Source organism: Pseudophryne corroboree, chromosome 6, assembly GCF_028390025.1.
Source record: "Pseudophryne corroboree isolate aPseCor3 chromosome 6, aPseCor3.hap2, whole genome shotgun sequence".
In the NCBI taxonomy this organism is placed as follows: domain Eukaryota; kingdom Metazoa; phylum Chordata; class Amphibia; order Anura; family Myobatrachidae; genus Pseudophryne; species Pseudophryne corroboree.
In genome coordinates, this window is record NC_086449.1 from 455,689,608 (window position 1) to 455,710,655 (window position 21,048).

Sequence of the window (21,048 nt, forward strand, 5' to 3'; positions counted from 1 at the left end):
CGCAGCAGACTGGGCACTCTAAGAAAGATTTAGTACTACTGGTATGCACTGGCTCCTCCCTCTATGCCCCTCCTCCAGACCTCAGTTAGAATCTGTGCCCGGACAGAGCTGGGTGCATTTTAGTGAGCTCTCCTGAGCTTGCTAATAAGAAAGTATTTTAGTTAGGTTTTTTATTTTCAGAGAGCTTCTGCTGGCAACAGACTCTCTGCTACGTGGGACTGAGGGGAGAGAAGCAAACCTACTAACTGCGGCTAGGTTGCGCTTCTTAGGCTACTGGACACCATTAGCTCCAGAGGGATCGAACACAGGAACCTAACCTTGGTCGTCCGTTCCCGGAGCCGCGCCGCCGTCCCCCTCGCAGAGCCAGAAGACAGAAGCCGGCGGGTTGAAGCAAGAAGACGTCAAAATCGGCGGCAGAAGACTCCTGTCTTCATATGAGGTAGCGCACAGCACTGCAGCTGTGCGCCATTGCGCCCACACTAACCCACACACTCCGGTCACTGTAGGGTGCAGGGCGCATGGGGGGGCGCCCTGGGCAGCAATTGATTACCTCCTGGCAAAAAGCAGCATATATACAGCTGGGCACTGTAATATGCATGAGCCCCCGCCATTAATTTTACCCAAAATCGCGTGACAGAAGCCCGCCGCTGAGGGGGCGGGGCCTTCTTCCTCAGCACTCACCAGCGCCATTTTCTCTCCACAGCTCCGCTGAGAGGCAGCTCCCCAGGCTCTCCCCTGCAGATTCACGGTAGAAAGAGGGTAAAAAGAGAGGGGGGGGCACATAAATTTGGCGGAAAACAATATATACAGCAGCTACTGGGTTAACACTAAGTTACTGTGTGATTCCTGGGTCATATAGCGCTGGGGTGTGTGCTGGCATACTCTCTCTCTCTGTCTCTCCAAAGGGCCTTGTGGGGGAACTGTCTTCAAATAGAGCATCCCCTGTGTGTGTGGTGTGTCGGTACGTGTGTGTCGACATGTCTGAGGTAAAAGGCTCCCCTAAGGAGGAGACAGAGCAAATATGTGTGTGAGAGGGTGTCTCCGTCGACGACGCCGACACCTGTTTGGATATGTGTAAGTGCTAAGGTGAATTTATTGCACAAAAGATTAGAGAACAGACAGGAAATCTACCCATGTCTGTCCCTATGGCGCAGAGACCTTCAGAGTCTCACAATGCTCACTATCCAAAATAATAAACACTGATATCGACACGGAGTTTGACTCCAGTGTCGACTACTATAATGCAAAGTTACAGCCAAAATGGCAGATAGGTATTCAATATATGATTATTGTAATAAAAGATGATTTGCATATCACTGATGACTCATTTGTCCCTGACACAAGGGTACACATGTTTAAGGGGAAGAAAGCTGAGGTAAATTTCCCTCCTCTCAGGAGGAAAAAGAGCGGGAATCTCCAGACAAGAGACTGCAGCTTCCCACAAAGAATTCTCAGGCAGTATCCTTTCCCCACTAGGGCCAGGATGTGATGGGAATCTTCCCCTAGGGTGTCACGTTTGCCCAGAAGGTAGCCCTAGCTATTCTCAGGGATCCTGCAGATAGCGTGCACATTCTGGTACACTACTCAGACCGGCGATTGTGTCGGCATGGGTTTATAGCGCTGGGGCGGCGTGGACAGGTACCTTATCAGCAAAAATTGAGACCCTAGTGTGTGTGTGTGTGTGTATATATATATATATATATATATATATATAGAGAGAGAGAGAGAGATATGTATATATATTAAAGATGCTGTCTTAAGAGATATATATAATCAAACATGCCCACAGAGACATGAGTATACTGGGTCCTAGAGTCAAAGCTATGTCGATTTCTGCTTGACGTGTCCTGTAGAATATGCAATGGACAGATGATGCCAACTTAAGTGGCATATGGAAGGCTGAGGATTGTGTGGAGAAGGGTTCTCGGACCTGGTCTCCACGGCTAAATCTGGTAATTCGGATATTTTGCCTTATATTCCTGCACAGCCTAGGAAAGCACGTCATTATCAAATGCAGCTTTTCGAACAAAGACACAAAGTCCGAGATGCGTCCTTTCTTGCCAGAGGAAAGAAGCTGCACAACACAGCTAGTTCCCAGGAACAGAAGTCCTCCCCGGCCTCTATGAAAATCCACCGCATGTCGCTGGGGCTCCACAGACGGAGCTAGGCCCGGTGGGGGCACGCTTTCGTAAGTTCTGCAACAAGTGGGTTCACTCCCTGTTAGATCCCTGGGCAATAGATATTGTGTCTCAGGGATACAAGCTGGACTTTGAGAAGATGCCTCCTCACTGACGGCCCTGCCGGCTTCCCCCCACGAGAGGGAAACAGGGTTAACTGCAATTCACAAATTGTAGCTTCAACAGGTGGTGGTCAAGGTTCCCCTCCTTCGACAAGGAGGGGGTTATTATTCGACCATGTGGTAGTCCCGAAACCAGATGGTTCGGTCAGACCCATATTGAATTTAAAATCCCTGAACATATACCTGAAAAGGATCAAGTTCAAAATGGAATCGCTAAGAGCGGTCGTTACAAGCCTGAAAGGGGGAGATTTTATCGTGACTCGGGACATAAAGGAGGCATACCTTCATGTCCCCATTTATCCACCTCATCAGGCGTACCTCAGAATTGCGGTACGGGATTGTCATTACCAATTTCAGACGTTGCCGTTTGGTCTCTCCACGGCCCCGAGAATATTCACCAAGGTAATGGCGGAAATTCTGGTGCTCTTGCGGAAGCAAGGTGTCACTATTATCACGTACTTGGACGATCTCCTCATAAAAGCGAGATCAAGAGAGCAGTGGCTGAACAGCGTATCACTTTCTCTGGAAGTGAAACGGCAACACGGCTGGATTCTATATATTCCAAAGTCGCAGTTGGTTCCTACAGCTCATCTGCCTCTCCTAGGCATGATCCTTGACACAGACCAGAAAAGGGTTTATCTCCCGATAGAGAGAGCTCAGGAGCTTGTGACACTGGTCAGGAATCTATTAAAACGAAGACAGGTGTCAGTGCATCACTGCACTCGAGTCCTGGGAAGGATGGTGGCATCATACGAGGCCATTCCTTTCGGCAGGTTCCATGAGAGGACCTTCTCATGGGACTTACTGGACAAAGTGGTCCGGATCACATCTTTAGATGCATCGGTTAATCACCCTATCCCCCGGGGCCAGGGTGTCTCTCCGGTGGTGGCTGCAGAGTACTCACCTTCTCGAGGGCCGCAAGTTCGGCATTCAGGACTGGGTCCTGGTGACCACGGATGCAATCCTCCGAGGGTGGGGGGCAGTCACTCAGGGAAGAAGTGTCCAAGGGCTGTGGTCAAGTCAGGAGACTTGCCTTCACATCAATATCCTGGAACTAAGGGCCATATACAACGCCCTAAGTCAAGCGGAGACCCTGCTTCGCAACCAATCGGTGCTGATCCAATCAGACAACATCACCGCAGTGGCTCATGTAAACCGCCAAGGCGGCACAAGGGTGACGATGGCGGAAGCCACCAGAATTCTTCGCTGGGCGGAGAATCAAGTACGAACACTGTCAGCAGTGTTCATTCCGGGAGTGGACAACTGGGAAGCAGACTTCCTCAGCAGGCACGACCTCCACCCGGGAGAGGGGGGACTTCATCAAGAAGTCTTCGCGCAGATTGGAGGTCGGTGGGAACTGCCACAGGTGGACATGATGGCATCCCGCCTCAACAAAAAGCTACAGAGGTATTGCGCCAGGTCAAGAGACTCTCAGGCGATAGCTGTAGACGCACTGGTGACACCGTGGATGTTCCAGTCGGTTTATGTGTTTCCTCCTCTTCCTCTCTTACCCAAGGTGCTGAGAATCATAAGGATAAGAGGAGTGAGAACAATACTCATTGTTCCGGTTTGGCCAAGAAGGACTTGGTATCCAAAGCGGCAAGAATTGCTCACAGAGGACCCATGGCCTCTGCCTCTAGGGCAGGATCTGTTGCAGCAGGGACCTTGTATGTTCCAAGACTTACCGCAGCTGCGTTTGACGGCATGGCGGTTGAATGCCGGATCCTAGTAGAAAAAAGGGAGTCCGGATGAGGTTATTCCTACGCTGATAAAGGCTAGGAAGGACGTGACGGCTAAACATTATCACCGTATACGGCGAAAATATGTTGCTGGGTGTGAGGCCAGGAATGCCTCTACAGAGGAATTCCAGCTGGGCCGTTTCCTTCACTTCCTACAGTCGGGAGTGATTTTGGGCCTAGAATTGGGGTCCATTAAGGTCCAGATTTCAGCCCTATCCATTTTCTTTAAAAAAAAAAAAAAAAACTAGCTTCTCTACCTGAAGTTCAGACGTTTGTAAAGGGAGTGCTGCATATTCAGCCCCCTTTTGTGCCACCAGTGGCACCTTGGGATCTTAACGTGGTGTTGAGTTTCCTGAAATCTCACTGGTTTGATCCGCTTAAGACCGTGGAGTTAAAATATCTCACGTGGAAAGTGGTCATGCTATTGGCCTTAGCTTCGGCTAGGCGTGTGTCAGAATTGGCGGTTTTGTCATGTAAAAGCCCCTATCTGGTTTTCCATATGGACAGGGCAGAATTACGGACTCGTCCGCAATTTCTGCCAAAGGTGGTGTCATCTTTTCATTTGAACCAACCTATTGTGGTGCCTGCGGCTACTCGTGACTTGGAGGATTTCAAGTTACTAGATGTAGTCAGGGCTTTGAAGATTTATGTAGCCAGAACGGCTGGAGTCAGGAAAACTGACTCGCTGTTTATCCTGTATGCATCCAACAAGCTGGGTGCTCCTGCTTCAAAGCAAACTATTGCTCGCTGGATCTGTAACACGATTCAGCAGGCTCATTCTGCGGCTGGCTTGCCGCCTCCAAAATCAGTAAAAGCCCATCCACAAGGAAGGTGGGCTCTTCTTGGGCGGCTGCCCGAGGGGTCTCGGCATTACAGCTTTGCCGAGCAGCTACTTGGTCGGGTTCAAACACTTGAGCAAAGTTCTACAAGTTTGATACCCTGGCTGAGGAGGACCTTGTGATTGCTCATTCGGTGCTGCAGAGTCATCCGCACTCTCCCACCCGTTTGGGAATTTTGGTATAATCCCCATGGTCCTTACAGAGTCCCCAGCAACTATGATTTCCAATATTAATTCAGAGTTAGCTACGGCTGAGTAAGAAAGGCAAGCCCTGAAACTAACTATGGACTCATTTATGGTAACTGTTGCCAACCACAGACAGGCTCTTCAGCTCCCCTGTTGGTCTCTCACAAACGCACTCTCCCTCAATTGTTACAATCTGGCTCTGATTCTGAACTACCAGAGCTTGATGAGGAAGAGGCTGAGGTGAACGAGGATGATTCCCTGCTCCTGGGTGTTGAAGCCCTCATTTATGCCATTAGAGAGGTGCTTAATACCCCTAATAAGGAGGAAGAGCAGACAGAGGAGTTGTATTTTAATGTGAAGCCAATGTCTTCTGCAGCCTTCCCGGTTTCTAAAGAATTAGATTCCCTGGCTAGGGCAGTATGGATTAATCCTGAAAAGAAATTTATTACCCCTAAACGGGTGTTAAATTCATTCCCTTTCCCTACAGAGGATAGGAAAGTCTGGGAAACCCTGCAGACAGTGGCTACCTCTGTGTCCAGGCTGCAACGTAAGATAGTTTTACCTGTACCTGGGGTTGTTTCCCTTAAAGACTCAGTTGATTGCAAAATTGGAACCACTCTTAAATCAATTTATACTGCAGCAGGTGTAGCCCAACGCCCTACCATAGTATGCGTCTGGATTTCTAGAGCCATGGTAAAATGGTCTGATGAAATTTTGAAAGGGTTGCTCACACTACCTCAAGAAGAGATAGTTACATTACTACAACACATCCAGGATGCTGCAAACTTTGAGGCCGGTAATGAACTTAGTATCATTAATGGCCGTACCACTGCTATGGCAGTATCGACTCGTAGAGCTTTGTTGCTGCGTCAATGGTCAGCGGATGCTGATTCCAAAAAAGGAGTTGAAAACCTTCCTTTTACAGGTGATACCTTGTTTGGGGAAGAACTGAACAAGTGGATATCTCAGGCAACTGCAGGTAAATCCACATATCTGCTGTCTGCTCTGCCACCTGCCCGGCGTCCCTATACTGGACCCTCCCTGCAGTCCTTTCGGGTGGCCAGATTCAGAGGCAGGGCCAGAGGTGCCTCCAATGCTGCTAGAGGATCTCATGGTAATTCCTGTAAGCCAGCTTCTGCTGGACCTGCAGACCAGGCCTCAGGATCCTCTTCCACGAAGCCCTCCGCATGACAGTTGGCCCCAGCAGCAAGGCGACTTTCAGGTAGGTGCTCGTCTTCAACACTTCACCCACATATGGGCAGAGTCCTGCCGGGATCCTTGGATGAGGGGGCTCATATTCCAAGGATACCGGCTGGAACTCCAGGAAATCCCCCCCGCTTAGATTCTTCAGGTCAGGCTTACCAGCTTCACAGGAAGCCAGGGTTTCCTTTCAGCAGGCAGTGCAAAAGCTGCTTTCTACAGGAGTTACTGTTCCAGTGCCTCCTCAGCTACACACAAAGGGGTTTTACTCAAGTCTCTTTGTGGTTCAGAAGCCGGACGGCTCGGTAAGACCGATCTTGAATCTCAAATCTCTGAACCCGTATCTTCAGGTGTTCATATTCAAGATGGAATCTCTAAGAGCAGTGATAGCGAATCTGGAGGAAGGGGAGATTCTAGTGTCCATGGATATCAAGGACGCATACCTGCATATCCCAATTTGGCCCCCTCATCAAGCGTTCCTCAGGTTCGCGAATCTGGACCAGCATTACCACTTTCAGGCCTTACCCTTCGGGCTCTCCACAGCCCCAAGGGTATTCACAAAGGTTATGGCGGAAATGATGCTACAACTGCGCATGAGGGGTGTCCAAATAATTCCGTACCTGGACGATCTCCTGAAAGGCGGTGTCCAGGAAACTGCTTCTGCACAGCATCGACTTGACTACTCGTTTGTTTACAGAGCACAGATGGATACTCAATTTCCAGAAATCTCACTTGGAACTGTCTCACAGAATTCAGTTCCTGGGGATGATCCTGGATACGGTGTCTCTGAAGGCTAACCTTCTCTGGGACAAGGCCTTGACTATTCAGTCTTTGATCCGGATAGTGCTGAAACCTCATGTGGTCTCGATTCACCTTTGTATCCGTCTGCTGGGCAAGATGGTAGCCTCCTACGAGGCGATACAGTACGGCAGGTTCCATGCGCAACCGTTTCAACTGGATTTGTTGGACAAATGGTCGGGATCTCACCTGCACATGCATCAGCATATAACCCTGTCACCAAAAGCACGGATATCCCTACTATGGTTGCTACAAGTTTCCCATCTGATGGAGGGTCGGAGTTTCAACATCCTATCATGGATGCTGTTGACAACGGATGCCAGCCTCCGGGGTTGGGGGGGCTGTTATTCAAGGGGCGCAGCTACAGGGGACATAGTCCTTTCAGGAATCTGCTCTTCCCATCAACATCCTGGAACCTAGGGCGGTTTACAATGCGCTCATGCAGGCCTCATCCCTCCTTCGGAATCAGGCCATTCAGGTGCAGTCGGACAACGCCACGGCGGTGGCGTACATCAACCGGCAGGGGGGATCCTGAAGCAGGTCCGCAATGCGAGAGGTGTCAAGAATACTCCTCTGGGCAGAAGCCAACGCAAGAGCCATCTCGGCCGTTTACATTCCAGGAGTGGACAACTGGGAAGCGGACTTCCTAAGCAGGCACGACCTCCATCCAGGGGAATGGGGCCTCCACCCCCAGGTGTTTCAACAACTCGTTCACCAGTGGGGTTGTCCACAGATAGACCTGATGGCTTCTCGCCTCAACAAGAAGCTCTGTCATTACTGCTTCAGAATGAGGGACCTGCAGGCGGTTGCGGTAGACGCTCTGACAACGCCGTGGATTTACCACTTCGTTTACCTGTTTCCTCCGATTCCTCTAATCCCAAGAGTTCTTAAAAGAAGCAAACAAGAAAGGGTTCAGGCAATTCTCATTGCCCCGCATTGGCCTCCGCTGGCCTGGTATGCGGACCTCCTGACCCTGTCGTTGGAGGAACCCTGGCCTCTGCCGCTTCTCAAGGACCTTCTTCAACAAGGACTCTTCGTCTATCCAGACTTACAGCGGCTACGTTTGACGGCCTGAAGGTTGAGAGGGAAATTTTAACCAGGAGGGGTCTTCCATCCAAGGTGGTTTTCACTATGGTTCAGGCCCGTAAGGTGGTTACCTCCAGACATTACCACCGTATTTGGAAGAAGTATGTTTCTCTGTGTGAGGGTCAAAAATGTTCTCCTGTGGAATTCCGTCTGCGCTGGTTTCTACTGTTCCTGCAAGCAGGAGTAGATAAGGACCTACGATTAGGCTCCATCAAGGTTCAGATCTCGGCTCTCTCTGTCTTCTTTCAGAAACAACTGGCGGTACTTCCTGAAGTACAGACCTTTCTTAAGGGGGTGTTGCACATTCAGCCACCCTTTTTTCCTCCCACTGCTCCTTGGGACCTCAATGATGTTTTGACCTTTCTCCAGTCGATTGGTGTGAACCCTTGCAGAGGGTTGACTTAAAATACCTGACGTGGAAGACTGTTATGTTACTGGCCTTGGCTTCGGCCAGGCGTGTCGCAGTTGGGGGCCTTCTCCTATAAGAGCCCTTACTTTGTGTTTCACGAGGATAGGGCGGAGCTCAGAACTCGGCCACAGTTTTTGCAAAAAGTGGTATCAGCCTTTCATGTGAATCAACATATTGTGGTTCGTCTGATCCGACACTTCAGTTGCTCCAGAGTCCCTGGATGTTGTATTGGCTTTGAGAATTTACATCAAAAGGACAGCTCGTCATAGGAAGTCTGACTCGTTCTTCGTCCTTTATGATGCTAAGAAAATTGGTCGTCCTGCCTCCAAACAGTCCATTGCTCGTTGGCTCAAATTGACTATCCAACAAGCTTATACTTCAGCGGCTCTGCCGCTGCCGAGTTCTGTTCAAGCCCGCTCCACAAGGTCGGCGGGTTCTTCCTGGGCGGCTGCCCGGGGTGTCTCGGCAATTTGGTCTGGTGTGAACACCTTTGTTAAATTCTACAGGGTTGACACCTTGGCCAAAGATGACCACCAGTTTGGTCAGGTGGTTTTGCAGGGGTCTCAGCACTCTCCCACTCGTTCTGGGAGCTTTAGGACATCCCCATGGTAATCTAGTATTCCCCAGTATCCACTGGGACATAAGAGAAAATAGGAATTTAATAACTACTGGTAATTCCTTTTCTCGTTGTCCGTAGTGGATACTGGGCACCCGCCTCAGTGCTTCGTTTTCCTGCTTACCTAAGTGTGATGGTTGGGTTTGCTGTTGCTTCCCTGTTCCATGTTTGATTAGCGTTGCCATCCTTCTTTAGTTATCGTTGCTTTCCTCTGTTTTGGTTAGCGCTGTTATCTTATTGTTGTGTGTTGGTTCGTTACCGTACCGCTTTATGGGGGGTCATTCCGAGTTGTTCGCTCGTTGCCGATTTTCGCAATGGAGCGATTAAGGCAAAAATGCGCATGCGCATGGTACGCAATGCGCATGCGCTAAGTATTTTAGCACAAAACTTAGTAGATTTACTCACGTCCGAACGAAGAATTTTCATCGTTGAAGTGATCGGAGTGTAATTGACAGGAAGTGGGTGTTTCTGGGCGGAAACTAAGCGTTTTCTGGGAGTGTGCGGAAAAAACGCAGGCGTGCCAGGATAAAACGCGGGAGTGTCTGGAGAAACAGGGGAGTGGCTGGCCGAACGCAGGGCGTGTTTGTGACGTCAAACCAGGAACGAAACGGGCTGAGCTGATCGCAGTGTAGGAGTAAGTCTCGAGCTACTCAGAAACTGCTAAGAATTTTCTATTCACAATTCTGCTAATCTTTCGTTCGCAATTCTGCTAAGCTAAGATATACTCCCAGAGGGAGGCGGCCTAGCGTGTGCAATGCTGCTAAAATCTGCTAGCGAGCGAACAACTCGGAATGAGGGCCTATGTGTTATATCCTTCTCTCAAAGTATGTCCGTTTCCCCGGGCACAGTTTCCTAGACTGAGTCTGCTAGGAGGGGCATAGATGGGAGGAGCCAGCACACACTATTCATTTCTTAAAGTGCCAGGCTCCAGTGGACCTGATCTATACCCCATAGTATTCTAGTATTCCCCAGTATCCACTACGGACTACGAGAAAAGGAATTACCAGTAGGTATTAAATTCCTATTTTTACAATTGCTTTCAGATATGGGTTTCACAAATGTCTATGTATAATGTGACCTAAATCTATATAAATCCTGTTTATAGAACATACAAAAACTCTAAAATCACATGCTGTCTCTTGATACTCTTGGATTGTTTCAGAGTCGGGCACTTTACTCACATATTCATTGATGAAGCTGGACAAGCCAGTGAACCAGAGTGTCTCATACCTCTGGGCCTAGTATCTGAAGTGACCGGACAGGTACAAATTCTTACCAAGCAACTCTTCAAGCATTCACTGTAAATGGCTCCATTTTCAAATGCATTTTTACTTTTTACAGATCATTCTTGCAGGAGATCCCATGCAACTTGGACCAGTGATAAAGTCTAGAATTGCTTTGGCATATGGGCTTAATATATCACTGCTGGAGCGACTAATGGCTCTGCCAATTTATTTAAGAGATGAAGAAACCTATGGGGCCTGTGGGAACTATAATCCATTGTTGGTATGTGGAGCACAAGTTGAAAGTTAGATACATCAGTGCTTTGGCTGAAGCTGCTCTTGGCCCTCATTCCGAGTTGATCGCTCGCTAGCTACTTTTAGCAGCCGTACAAACGCATAGTTGCCACCCACGGGGGAGTTTATTTTCGCTTTGCAGGAGTGCGAACGCCTGTGCAGCAGAGCGCCTGCAAACACATTTGTGCAGGACAAGACCAGCCCTGTAGTTACTTATTCTGTGCGATGATTGCTACAATGAAGGATCCGGTATTGACGTCCGATACCCGCCCAGCAAACGCCCAGCCACGCCTGCATTTTTCCAAACACTCCAAGAAAACGGTCAGTTGTCACCCAGAAACTCTCACTTCCTGTCAATCTCCTTGCTTCCGCCAGTGCGACTCAAAGCATCGCTAGAACCTGTGCAAAACCATAAAGGTCTTTGTACTTGCACGACGCGCCTGCGCATTGCGGTGCATGCACAGATTAGCCCCCTTCTGCCATAATCGCTGCGCTGCAAAAATCCGTAGCGAGCGATCAACTCGGAATGAGGGTCCTTGTCCGTTGCGTAGAGTAGAACAGACACATTTGTTTTTTTTTTATGTAAATTTACTATTGTGCTAATTTATTTGACTTTTACCAGTCAAGCAGGTCAATAAACTTACTTATTGTGTCTCCTTAAAAAACAAATTGTCTACTGTAATCTGTTGTTTCTTTAAAAACAGCTATTTCTAATTTAATAATTCTTATTCTTTGTTCCAGTAACTTACTGCACTTTGACAAAAAGTACAATACTTTACATTACATAATCCTATCATTAGTATGTTTTCTATCGGATGAAAATATCAGCATGACGTTGACTTTGATTATACTCTTATATGCAGTATACACATATTTAAGCTGAAATCCATGAAATTTGGCTGTCCAGAAGCTGTGCTATAGAGTTTCCGGTTAATAAGCTAATATTATTATTATTATTATTATTATTATTATTATTAGCCTGCTTAACATATTCGCTGCATAGGCTTGTCCTCTGGATATACCGCTAGACTGCAGAGGGCAAGACCCACTCATCCTCCACAAAAAGGCTGCATTACAAAAAAATTGCTGTATTTGCGGCAACATAAGTTAAAACACATGGATACAGGATCTTATCCCGTATCTGTGTGTGTTCGTGCAAACAGGGCTGAAAAAAACGGGGTAATTGAATTACCCCACAAAAAATTGTGGTTAATCCTGATTTTATCAAGAAAGCACAGCACTTATCAGGGATTTCTCTTACGTCCTAGAGGATGCTGGGGACTCCGTAAGGACCATGGGGTATAGACGGGCTCCGCAGGAGATAGGGCACCTAAAAAGAACTTTGACTATGGGTGTGCACTGGCTCCTCCCTCTATGCCCCTCCTCCAGACCACAGTTAGATCTTGTGCCCAGAGGAGAATGGGTGCACTGCAGAGAGCTCTCCAGAGTTTTCTGTGGATAAGAATTTTGTTAGGTTTTTTATTTTCAGGGAGTCCTGGTGGCAACAGGCTCCCTGCATCGTGGGACCGAGGAGAGAGAAGCAGAGCTGGCTTGTCAAGTTGGGCACTGCTTCTAAGGCTACTGGACACCATTGGCTCCAGAGGGAGTCGGAACACAGGTTTTACCTGGGGTTCGTCCCGTAGCCGCGCCGCCGTCCTCCTCACAGATGCCGAAGACAGAAGCCGGATGAGAAGGCAGAAGACATCTTAGGCGGCAGAAGACATCAGATCTTCATGAGGTTACCGCTGCGCGCCATTGCTCCCAGTCACACACACAGAGCAGCACTGAAGGGTGCAGGGCGCAGGGGGGGGGGGCGCCCTGGGCAGCAATAAACCTCACATTTGGGCACTGACCAGGTAGATTAGGCTGCTGGGCAGTAATTCTATGATCCCCCGCCATTTTCTATAAAAAAATCACCGGGACCGAAGCCCGCCGTTGGGTGGGCGGAGCTTTATCCCCAGCACTAACCAGCGCCATTTTCTCCACAGAAGCTGCATGAATATCTTTCCAGTGTTATTAAGCGCTGGGTGTGTGCTGGCATACTCTCTCTCTGTCTCTCCTAAGGGCCTGGTTGGGGTTTGTCCCCTTATAGGTTAATCCCTGTGTGTGTGTGTGTGTGGGGGGGGTGTCGGTACCTGTGTGTCGACATATCTGAGGCGGAAGGCTTCTCCAAGGAGGCGGTGGAGCAAATGAGTGGCGTGTCCCCGTCGGTTGTGCCGACTCCGGATTGGATGGACATGTGGCATATGTTGAATGCAAGTGTGGCATCTTTACAAAAAAAGGCTTGATAAGGCTGAATTAGGGGGGACATCAGGGGGTCAATCCTCGGATTGGACCGACTCACAGGGCCCGTCGGGGTCTCAAAAGCGTCCCTTAACACAAGACACTACTACCGACACGGACTCTGATTCCAGTGTCGACTATGACGAAGTAAAATTGCACCCTAGGGTGACTAAAACCATTCAGTGTATGATTGTGGCAATACGGGATGTGTTGCATATTGAGGATGAACCCTCGGTCCCCGACACAAGGGTACACATGTTTAAGGAAAAGAAACAGATTATTAATTTTCCCGCATCTCATGAATTAAATGATTTCTTTGGGAAAGCTTGGGAGACTCCGGAAAAGAGACCGCAGATCCCCAAAAGAATTTATATGGCATACCCCTTCCCTAAGCAGGACAGGGAGATTTGGGAATCTTCCCCCACTGTGGACAAGGCCCTGACGCGCTTGTCCAAGAAAGTGGCGCTACCGTCTCCTGACACAGCGGCCCTTAAGGACCCTGCAGATCGCAGGCAAGAAACTACCTTAAAGTGTATTTATTTTCATACAGGGGCTGTGCTAAGACCGACAATTGCGTCGGCATGGGTGTGTAGCGCGATTGCAGCTTGGACAGATGAGCTGACAGATCAATTTGATAATATGGATAAGGATACTATATTCTTAACTCTAGCCCCCATAAAGGACGCAGTCTTATTTATGAAGGATGCTCAAAGGGACATTGGATTGCTAGCTTCTAGGGCCAATGCCATGTCTATCTCAGCGAGAAGATCCTTATGGACTCGCCAATGGACGGGTGATGCGGATTCCAAGAAACATATGGAAGTACTACCCTATAAGGGTGATGTGTTGTTTGGGGATGGGCTGATGGACCTGGTTTCCACAGCGACAGCAGGTAAATCATATTTTTTACCATATATTTCCCAGCAGCAAAAGAAAGTAACACCCTATCAGATGCAGTCCTTTCGGTCGCACAAGTCCAGAAGAGGTCGGGGATCTTCTTTCCTCGCCAGAGGAAAGGGCAGAGGCAAAAGAGCACCTGCTTCGGCAGGTGCCCAGGAAAAAAAGTCCTCCCCGGCTGCTACAAAACCCACAGCATGACGCTGGGGCTCCCCCGAGGGAGACCGCACCGGTGGGGGCACGTCTTCGACTTTTCAGTCAGGCCTGGGTCAGTTCGGACCTGAATCCCTGGGTGTTGGAAATAGTTTCCCAGGGTTACAAATTGGAATTCGAGGAGGTGCCCCCGCGCCGATTTTTCAAATCGGCCCTACCAGCTTCCACATCGGAAAGGGATATAGTGTTAGCTGCAATTCAAACGCTGTGTATACAGCAAGTGATAATCAAGGTTCCTCTGCACCAGCAGGGAAGAGGTTACTACTCAACCCTATTTGTGGTCCCGAAACCGGACGGTTCGGTCAGACCTATTTTGAATCTGAAATCCCTAAACCTGTACATAAAAAGATTCAAATTCAAAATGGAATCTCTCAGAGCGATAATGGCCAACATGGAGGAGGGGGAGTTTATGGTGTCTCTGGACATAAAGGATGCGTACCTGCATGTCCCCATATATGCCCCCCATCAGGAATACCTGAGATTCGCTGTACAGGATTGTCATTACCAATTTCAGACGTTGCCGTTTGGACTATCCACGGCCCCGAGGATTTTCACCAAGATAATGGCGGAAATGATGGTGGTCCTGCGCAAGCATGGAGTCACAATTATCCCATACTTGGACGATCTCCTGATAAAAGCGAGATCAAGGGAGAAATTGCTGAGCAGTGTGGCGCTCTCTCTGAGAGTGCTCCAGCAACACGGTTGGACTCTAAATCTACCGAAGTCACCGACAACTCGACTACCGTTCCTAGGTATGATACTGGATACGGAACAAATGAAGGTCTTCCTCCCAATAGAGAGAGCCCAAGACATCCAGAACATGGTCAGAGACCTGCTAAAACCAAAAAGGGTATCAGTTCACCAATGCACTCGAGTTCTGGGAAAAATGGTGGCGGCCTACGAGGCCATTCCCTTCGGAAGGTTCCATGCAAGGACTTTTCTATGGGACCTTCTGGACAAGTGGTCGGGGTCCCATCTGCACTTACATCGGAAAATAACTCTGTCCCCAGGGGCCAGAGTGTCCCTCCTGTGGTGGTTGCAAAGTGCTCACCTCCTGGAGGGTCGCAGGTTCGGAATTCAGGATTGGATCCTGGTTACCACGGACGCGAGCCTCCGAGGATGGAGAGCGGTCACACAGGGAAAAAAATTTCAGGGTCTCTGGTCAGACCAGGAGTCCTGTCTACACATCAATGTGTTGGAACTCAGGGCCATTTACAACGGCCTTTGACAAGCGGAGAGTCTTCTTCGAAACCTACGGGTTCTAATTCAATCAGACCGTGTCACAGCAGTGGCTCATGTGAACTGCCAAGGCGGGACAAGAAGCAGAGTCGCGATGGCAGAAGCCACAAGGATCCTTCGCTGGGCAGAAAATCATGTAAGCGCTCTGTCGGCTGTCTTCATTCCGGGAGTGGACAACTGGGAAGCAGATTTCCTCAGCAGACACGATCTCCATCCAGGAGAGTGGGGACTTCATCAAGAAGTCTTTGCAGACGTAACGCGTCTTTGGGGAACTCCTCAAATAGACATGATGGCGTCACGCCTCAACAAAAAGCTTCGGAGGTATTGTGCCAGGTCTCGGGACCCTCAGGCAGTAGGACGCTCTGATAACACCGTGGGTGTTCAAATCTGTCTACGTGTTTCCTCCTCTTCCTCTCATCACAAAAGTGTTGAGGATCATAAGACGAAGAAGAGTACAGACGATACTCGTTGTCCCAGACTGGCCTCGAAGGGCCTGGTACTCGGATCTACAAGAGATGCTCACAGGGGATCCCTGGCCTCTTCCTCTGAGGGAAGACCTGTTGCAACAGGGGCCCTGTGTATTTCAAGACTTACCGCGGTTACGTTTGGCGGTTGAACGCCAAATCCTAGCGAAAAAGGGGATTCCGGAAGAGGTCATCCCTACTTTAATAAAGGCTAGGAAGGAGGTGACGGTAAAACATTATCACCGTATCTGGCGAAAGTATGTGTCTTGGTGTGAGACCAAGAATGCACCTACGGAAGATTTTCATCTGGGTCGTCTTCTCCACTTCCTACAGACAGGAGTGGATATGGGCCTGAAATTAGGCTCTGTTAAGGTACAGATTTCGGCCCTCTCGATTTTCTTTCATAAGGAATTGGCTTCTCTTCCAGAAGTCCAGACGTTTGTAAAGGGAGTGCTGCACATCCAGCCCCCTTTTGTGCCTCCAGTGGCACCAGGGGACCTGAACGTGGTGTTGCAGTTCCTAAGATCACACTGGTTTGAACCGCTTAACAAGGTTGAGTTGAAATTTCTTACCTGGAAGGTGGTCATGTTGTTGGCCTTAGCATCAGCAAGGCGAGTGTCAGAATTGGCGGCTTTGTCACACAAGAGCCCCTACTTGATTTTTCATGTGGATCGAGCTGAATTGAGGACACGTCCTCAATTTTTGCCTAAAGTGGTTTCTTTGTTCCATATGAATCAACCTATTGTGGTGCCTGTGGCTACAAGTGACCTGGAGGATTCCAGATCCCTGGACGTAGTTAGGGCCTTAAAGATTTATGTAGCCAGGACGGCTAGAATTAGGAAAACAGAGGCTCTGTTTGTCTTGTATGCTGCTAATAAGATTGGCGCACCTGCTTCGAAGCAGACTATTGCTCGCTGGATCTGTAATACGATTCAGCAGGCTCATTCTACGGCTGGATTGCCGGTACCAAATTCGGTTAAAGCCCATTCCACTAGGAAGGTGGGCTCTTCTTGGGCGGCTCGGCATTACAGCTTTGCCGAGCGGCGACTTGGTCGGGGTCAAACACTTTTGCTAAATTCTACAAGTTTGATACCCTGGCTGATGAGGACCTAGCGTTTGCTCAGTCGGTGCTGCAGAGTCATACGCACTCTCCCGCCCGATTGGATGCTTTGGTATAAACCCCATGGTCCTTACGGAGTCCCCAGCATCCGCTAGGACGAAAGAGAAAATAAGATTTTAAACCTACCGGTAAATCTATTTCTCCTAGTCCGTAGAGGATGCTGGGCGCCCGTCCCAGTGCGGAAACTCTGCAAGACTTGTATATAGTTGTTGCTTACATAAGGGTTATGTTACAGTTGGAATAGGTCTTGGACCGTTACTGTTGTTTGTTCATACTGTTAACTGGTTATGTATGTTCCAGGTTACATGGTATGCTTGGTGTGGGCTGGTATGAATCTTGCCCTTGGATTGCTAAATCCTGCCTTGTATTGTCCATCTCCTCTGGGCACAGTTCTCTAACTGGGGTCTGGAGGAGGGGCATAGAGGGAGGAGCCAGTGCACACCCATAGTCAAAGTTCTTTTTAGGTGCCCTATCTCCTGCGGAGCCCGTCTATACCTCATTTAGGTGCCCTATCTCCTTACGGAGTCCCCAGCATCCTCTACGGACTAGGAGAAATAGATTTACCCGTAGGTTTAAAATCTTATTTTTGTTTCTTCTGCAGGTGAAACAAAATCCCGGATAGTGCCGGCTATCGGGGATAGATAAATAACCCCCCCTGGGGATCAATTAGCCATGATAATTAACCCTGGCTAATTTATTGAATTCCCCTGACCCATAGCGTTTAAGTTGAGACAGTGAAAGTGTGTAAACAAAATGCACTTTCCGTTAAAACGGGTGCGGCTGGGGGGGTTCTGTTACAACCTACACACAATATCCTGATTTTTGCTATTTTGGAAAGATGGATTATTGGCCAAACAAGAACCACAAAGTAAATATTTTTTCTCTTACGTCCTAGAGGATGCTGGGGACTCCAAAAGGACCATGGGGTATAGACAGGATCCGCAGGAGCTTGAGCACACTAAAAAGACTTTTACTGGGTGTGAACTGGCTACTCCCTCTATGCCCCTCCTCCAGACCTCAGTTAGACTTTGTGCCCAGGAGTGACTGGACACACACTAGGTGAGCTCTACTGAGTTTCTCTAGAAAAGACTTTTGTTAGGTTTTTTATTTTCAGGGAGACCTGCTGGCTACAGGCTCCCTGCATCGTGGGACTGAGGGGAGAGAAGTCAGACCTACTTCTGCTTAGATAAGGGCTCTGCTTCTTAGGCTACTGGACACCATTAGCTCCAGAGGGTTCGATCACTTGGTTCGCCTAGCTGCTTGTTCCCGGAGCCGCGCCGTCACCCCCCTCACAGAAGCCGGGTGAGTATGAGAAGATCCGAAGACATCAGACGGCAGAAGACTTCAGTAACGAGGTACAGCGCACTTCACCAATGGCACTTGCGGGTGCAGGGCGCTGAGGGGGTGGGGGGAGCGCCCTGAGCAGCATGTTACTGGAGTCATTGTGAGCTGGCAGACAGGCATTTTCGTTACCCCCGCCAGCATAAGATATTTGAATTTTTGCGGGACTGAAGTGCGCCTGGAAGGGGCGGGGCTTAGCTGCACAGCTCACCAGCGCCATTTTCTCTCATTCACAGCCACTGCATGAGACGCTGGCCCGGGACCTCCAGGCTCCATTCAAGTAAAAGGGAGCAAAACGGGGGGGCACGGCACAGAACAGATAAATTGGTGCTTGTTTCTAATTAAGAGAAGCTCTATCATCATATATTATATTGGTGTGATATATGGGCGCTGGGGTGTGAGCTGGCATACTCCCTCTGTGTTTCTCTCTCCGGGCTTCCCTGTGGGTCTGTCCCCTGGTTTGGGCAGTGTGTGTGTGGGTGTGTCGGTACTACGTGTCGCCATGTCTGAGGCTGAGTGTTCCTCCCCGGAGGAGGTTACTGGGGGCGCAGAAAAGGGGTTGGAAATGGCTCTGTCGGCACAGTCGACACCTGATTTGGTTACTATGTTAAGTACACTTAATGCAAATGTGGCCTCATTGTCTAAGAGGTTGGTTAAATCTGAGTCTCAGACACAAGTATGGAGGAAATCCATGGAGGATGCTTTGACTCAGGTGCAGACCCCTTCAGGGTCACAAAAGCGTTTGTTTACCCAGATGGTAGATACGGATATCGACACGGATTCTAATTCCGATGTCGATTTCAATGAGGCTACTTTACACCTAAGGCTAGTTAAGAGTATTCAGTACATGATTGTGGCTATTAAAGATGTTTTACGTATCTCTGACGAACCTGCAGTGCAGGAAACAAGGATTTGTTTATTTAAAGGGAAAAGACCTGAGGTGAAGTTTCCTCCCTCTCATGAAATGAATGCTCTTTGTGAAAAGGCTTGGGAGTCACCAGACAAGAGATGGCAGATTCCCAAAGAGAATTTTCATGGCGTATCCTTTCCCCTCTGATGACAGGAAAAAATGGGAGTCGTCTCCGAATGTCGACAAGGCTCTATCCCGTTTGTCTAAGAAGGTGGCGCTTCCGTCCCATGACACGGCAGCTCTCAAGGATCCGGCGGATCGCATCTGGAAACGTCTTTGAAGGCCATTTTCGTTAATACGGGTGCATTGCTCAGACCTGTTGTGGCGTCGGTATGGTTGAGTAGTGCTATTGCTAAATGGGCTGATAATTTTGCTTCTGATATGGATACCCTTGATAAAGATAATCTTTTGACTCTTGGTTATATCAAGGACGCTGCTGATTACCTGAAGGATGCAGCGAGGGATATTGGTCTCTTGGGATCAAGAGCCAATGCCATGGCGGTCTCGGCCAGGAGGGCGCTGTGGATCCATCAATGGAATGCTGATGCCGACTCCAAGAAGAATATGGAAGCTCTTCCCTTCAAAGGTAGTGTCTTGTTTGGTGACGGCCTGGCTGACCTGGTGTCTACCGCGACTGCGGGTAAGTCATCTTTTCTTCCTTATGTTCCCACACAACAGAAAAAGGCACCCCATCAGCAGATGCAGTCCTTTCAACCCAATAAATACAAGCGAGGAAAAGGCTCGTCCTTCCTCGCTTCTAAGGGTAGAGGAAGGGGAAGGAAGTCGCCTGCAGTATCAGGCGCCCAGGACCAAAAGTCCTCCCCCGCCTCTACCAAGTCCACCGCGTGACACTGGGGCTCCCCTGCGGGAGTCCGGGCCGGTGGGGGGCCGTCTACATATCTTCAGTCAGGTCTGGGTTCAATCAGGCCTGGATCCTTGTGTCCTAGACAGTGTCTCAGGGATACAAGCTGGAGTTTCAGTAGATGCCCCCTCACCGCTTTTTCATTTCGGCCTTGCCAGTGTCTCTTCCGGAAAGAGATGTGGTAAATGCTGCAATACAAAAGTTGTGTCTACAGAGGGTCATTGTTCCCGTTCCCCTGTCCCAACGGGGGGAGGAGTTCTATTCGAGCCTCTTTGTCGTACCGAAGCTGGACGGTTCAGTCAGACCGATTCTGAACCTAAAATCCCTCAATCCATACTTGAAAGTTTTCAAGTTCAAGATGGAATCTCTTCGAGCTGTGATCTCCAGCCTAGAAGGGGGGGGGGGTTTATGGCGTCAGTCGACATAAAGGATGCCTACTTACACGTCCCGATATATCCTCCGCATCAGGCCTTCCTGAGATTTGCGGTGCAGGATTGTCATTACCAATTTCAGATGTTGCCGTTTGGGCTTTCCACAGCCCCGAGGGTTTTCACCAAAGTCATGGCAGAAATTACGGTTCTCCTTCGCAAGCAAGGGGTTACAATTATCCCGTACTTGGACGATCTCCTGATAAAGGCGAGGTCCAAGGAACAGTTGTTAAGAAATGTGGATCTGTCTGTCGATTCTGCGACAACACGGTTGGGTTCTAAATTTGCCAAAGTCTCAGTTGATCCCGGCCACTCGGCTGCCCTTTCTGGGCATGATTCTAGACACGGAGTTACAGAGAGTGTTTGTTTCTTCCGGAAGACAAAGCTCTGGAAATACAGACAATGGTCAGGGAGCTTCTGAGACCGACAAGTGTGTCGATTCATCAATGTACTCGGGTTCTGGGGAAGATGGTTGCGGCTTACGAAGCCATTCCGTTTGGCAGGTTTCATGCCCGGGTGTTTCAGTGGGATCTGCTGAACAAATGGTCCGGGTCTCCCCTGCACATGCACCGGAAAATAAGTCTATCTTCCAGGGCCAGGATT

General features: G+C 49.1%; 1 protein-coding gene across 1 annotated transcript in view; it reads left to right on the forward strand.

Annotated features, from left to right (window-relative positions):
* MOV10L1 (Mov10 like RNA helicase 1) overlaps positions 1–21,048 on the forward strand; it is a 432,265-nt gene that overhangs the window by 301,719 nt on the left and 109,498 nt on the right. Inside the window, exons 17-18 of the mRNA XM_063929997.1 lie at positions 10,334–10,433; positions 10,513–10,677. Coding sequence (XP_063786067.1) covers positions 10,334–10,433; positions 10,513–10,677 — 265 coding nt within the window. The remainder of the gene's footprint in view (positions 1–10,333; positions 10,434–10,512; positions 10,678–21,048) is intronic.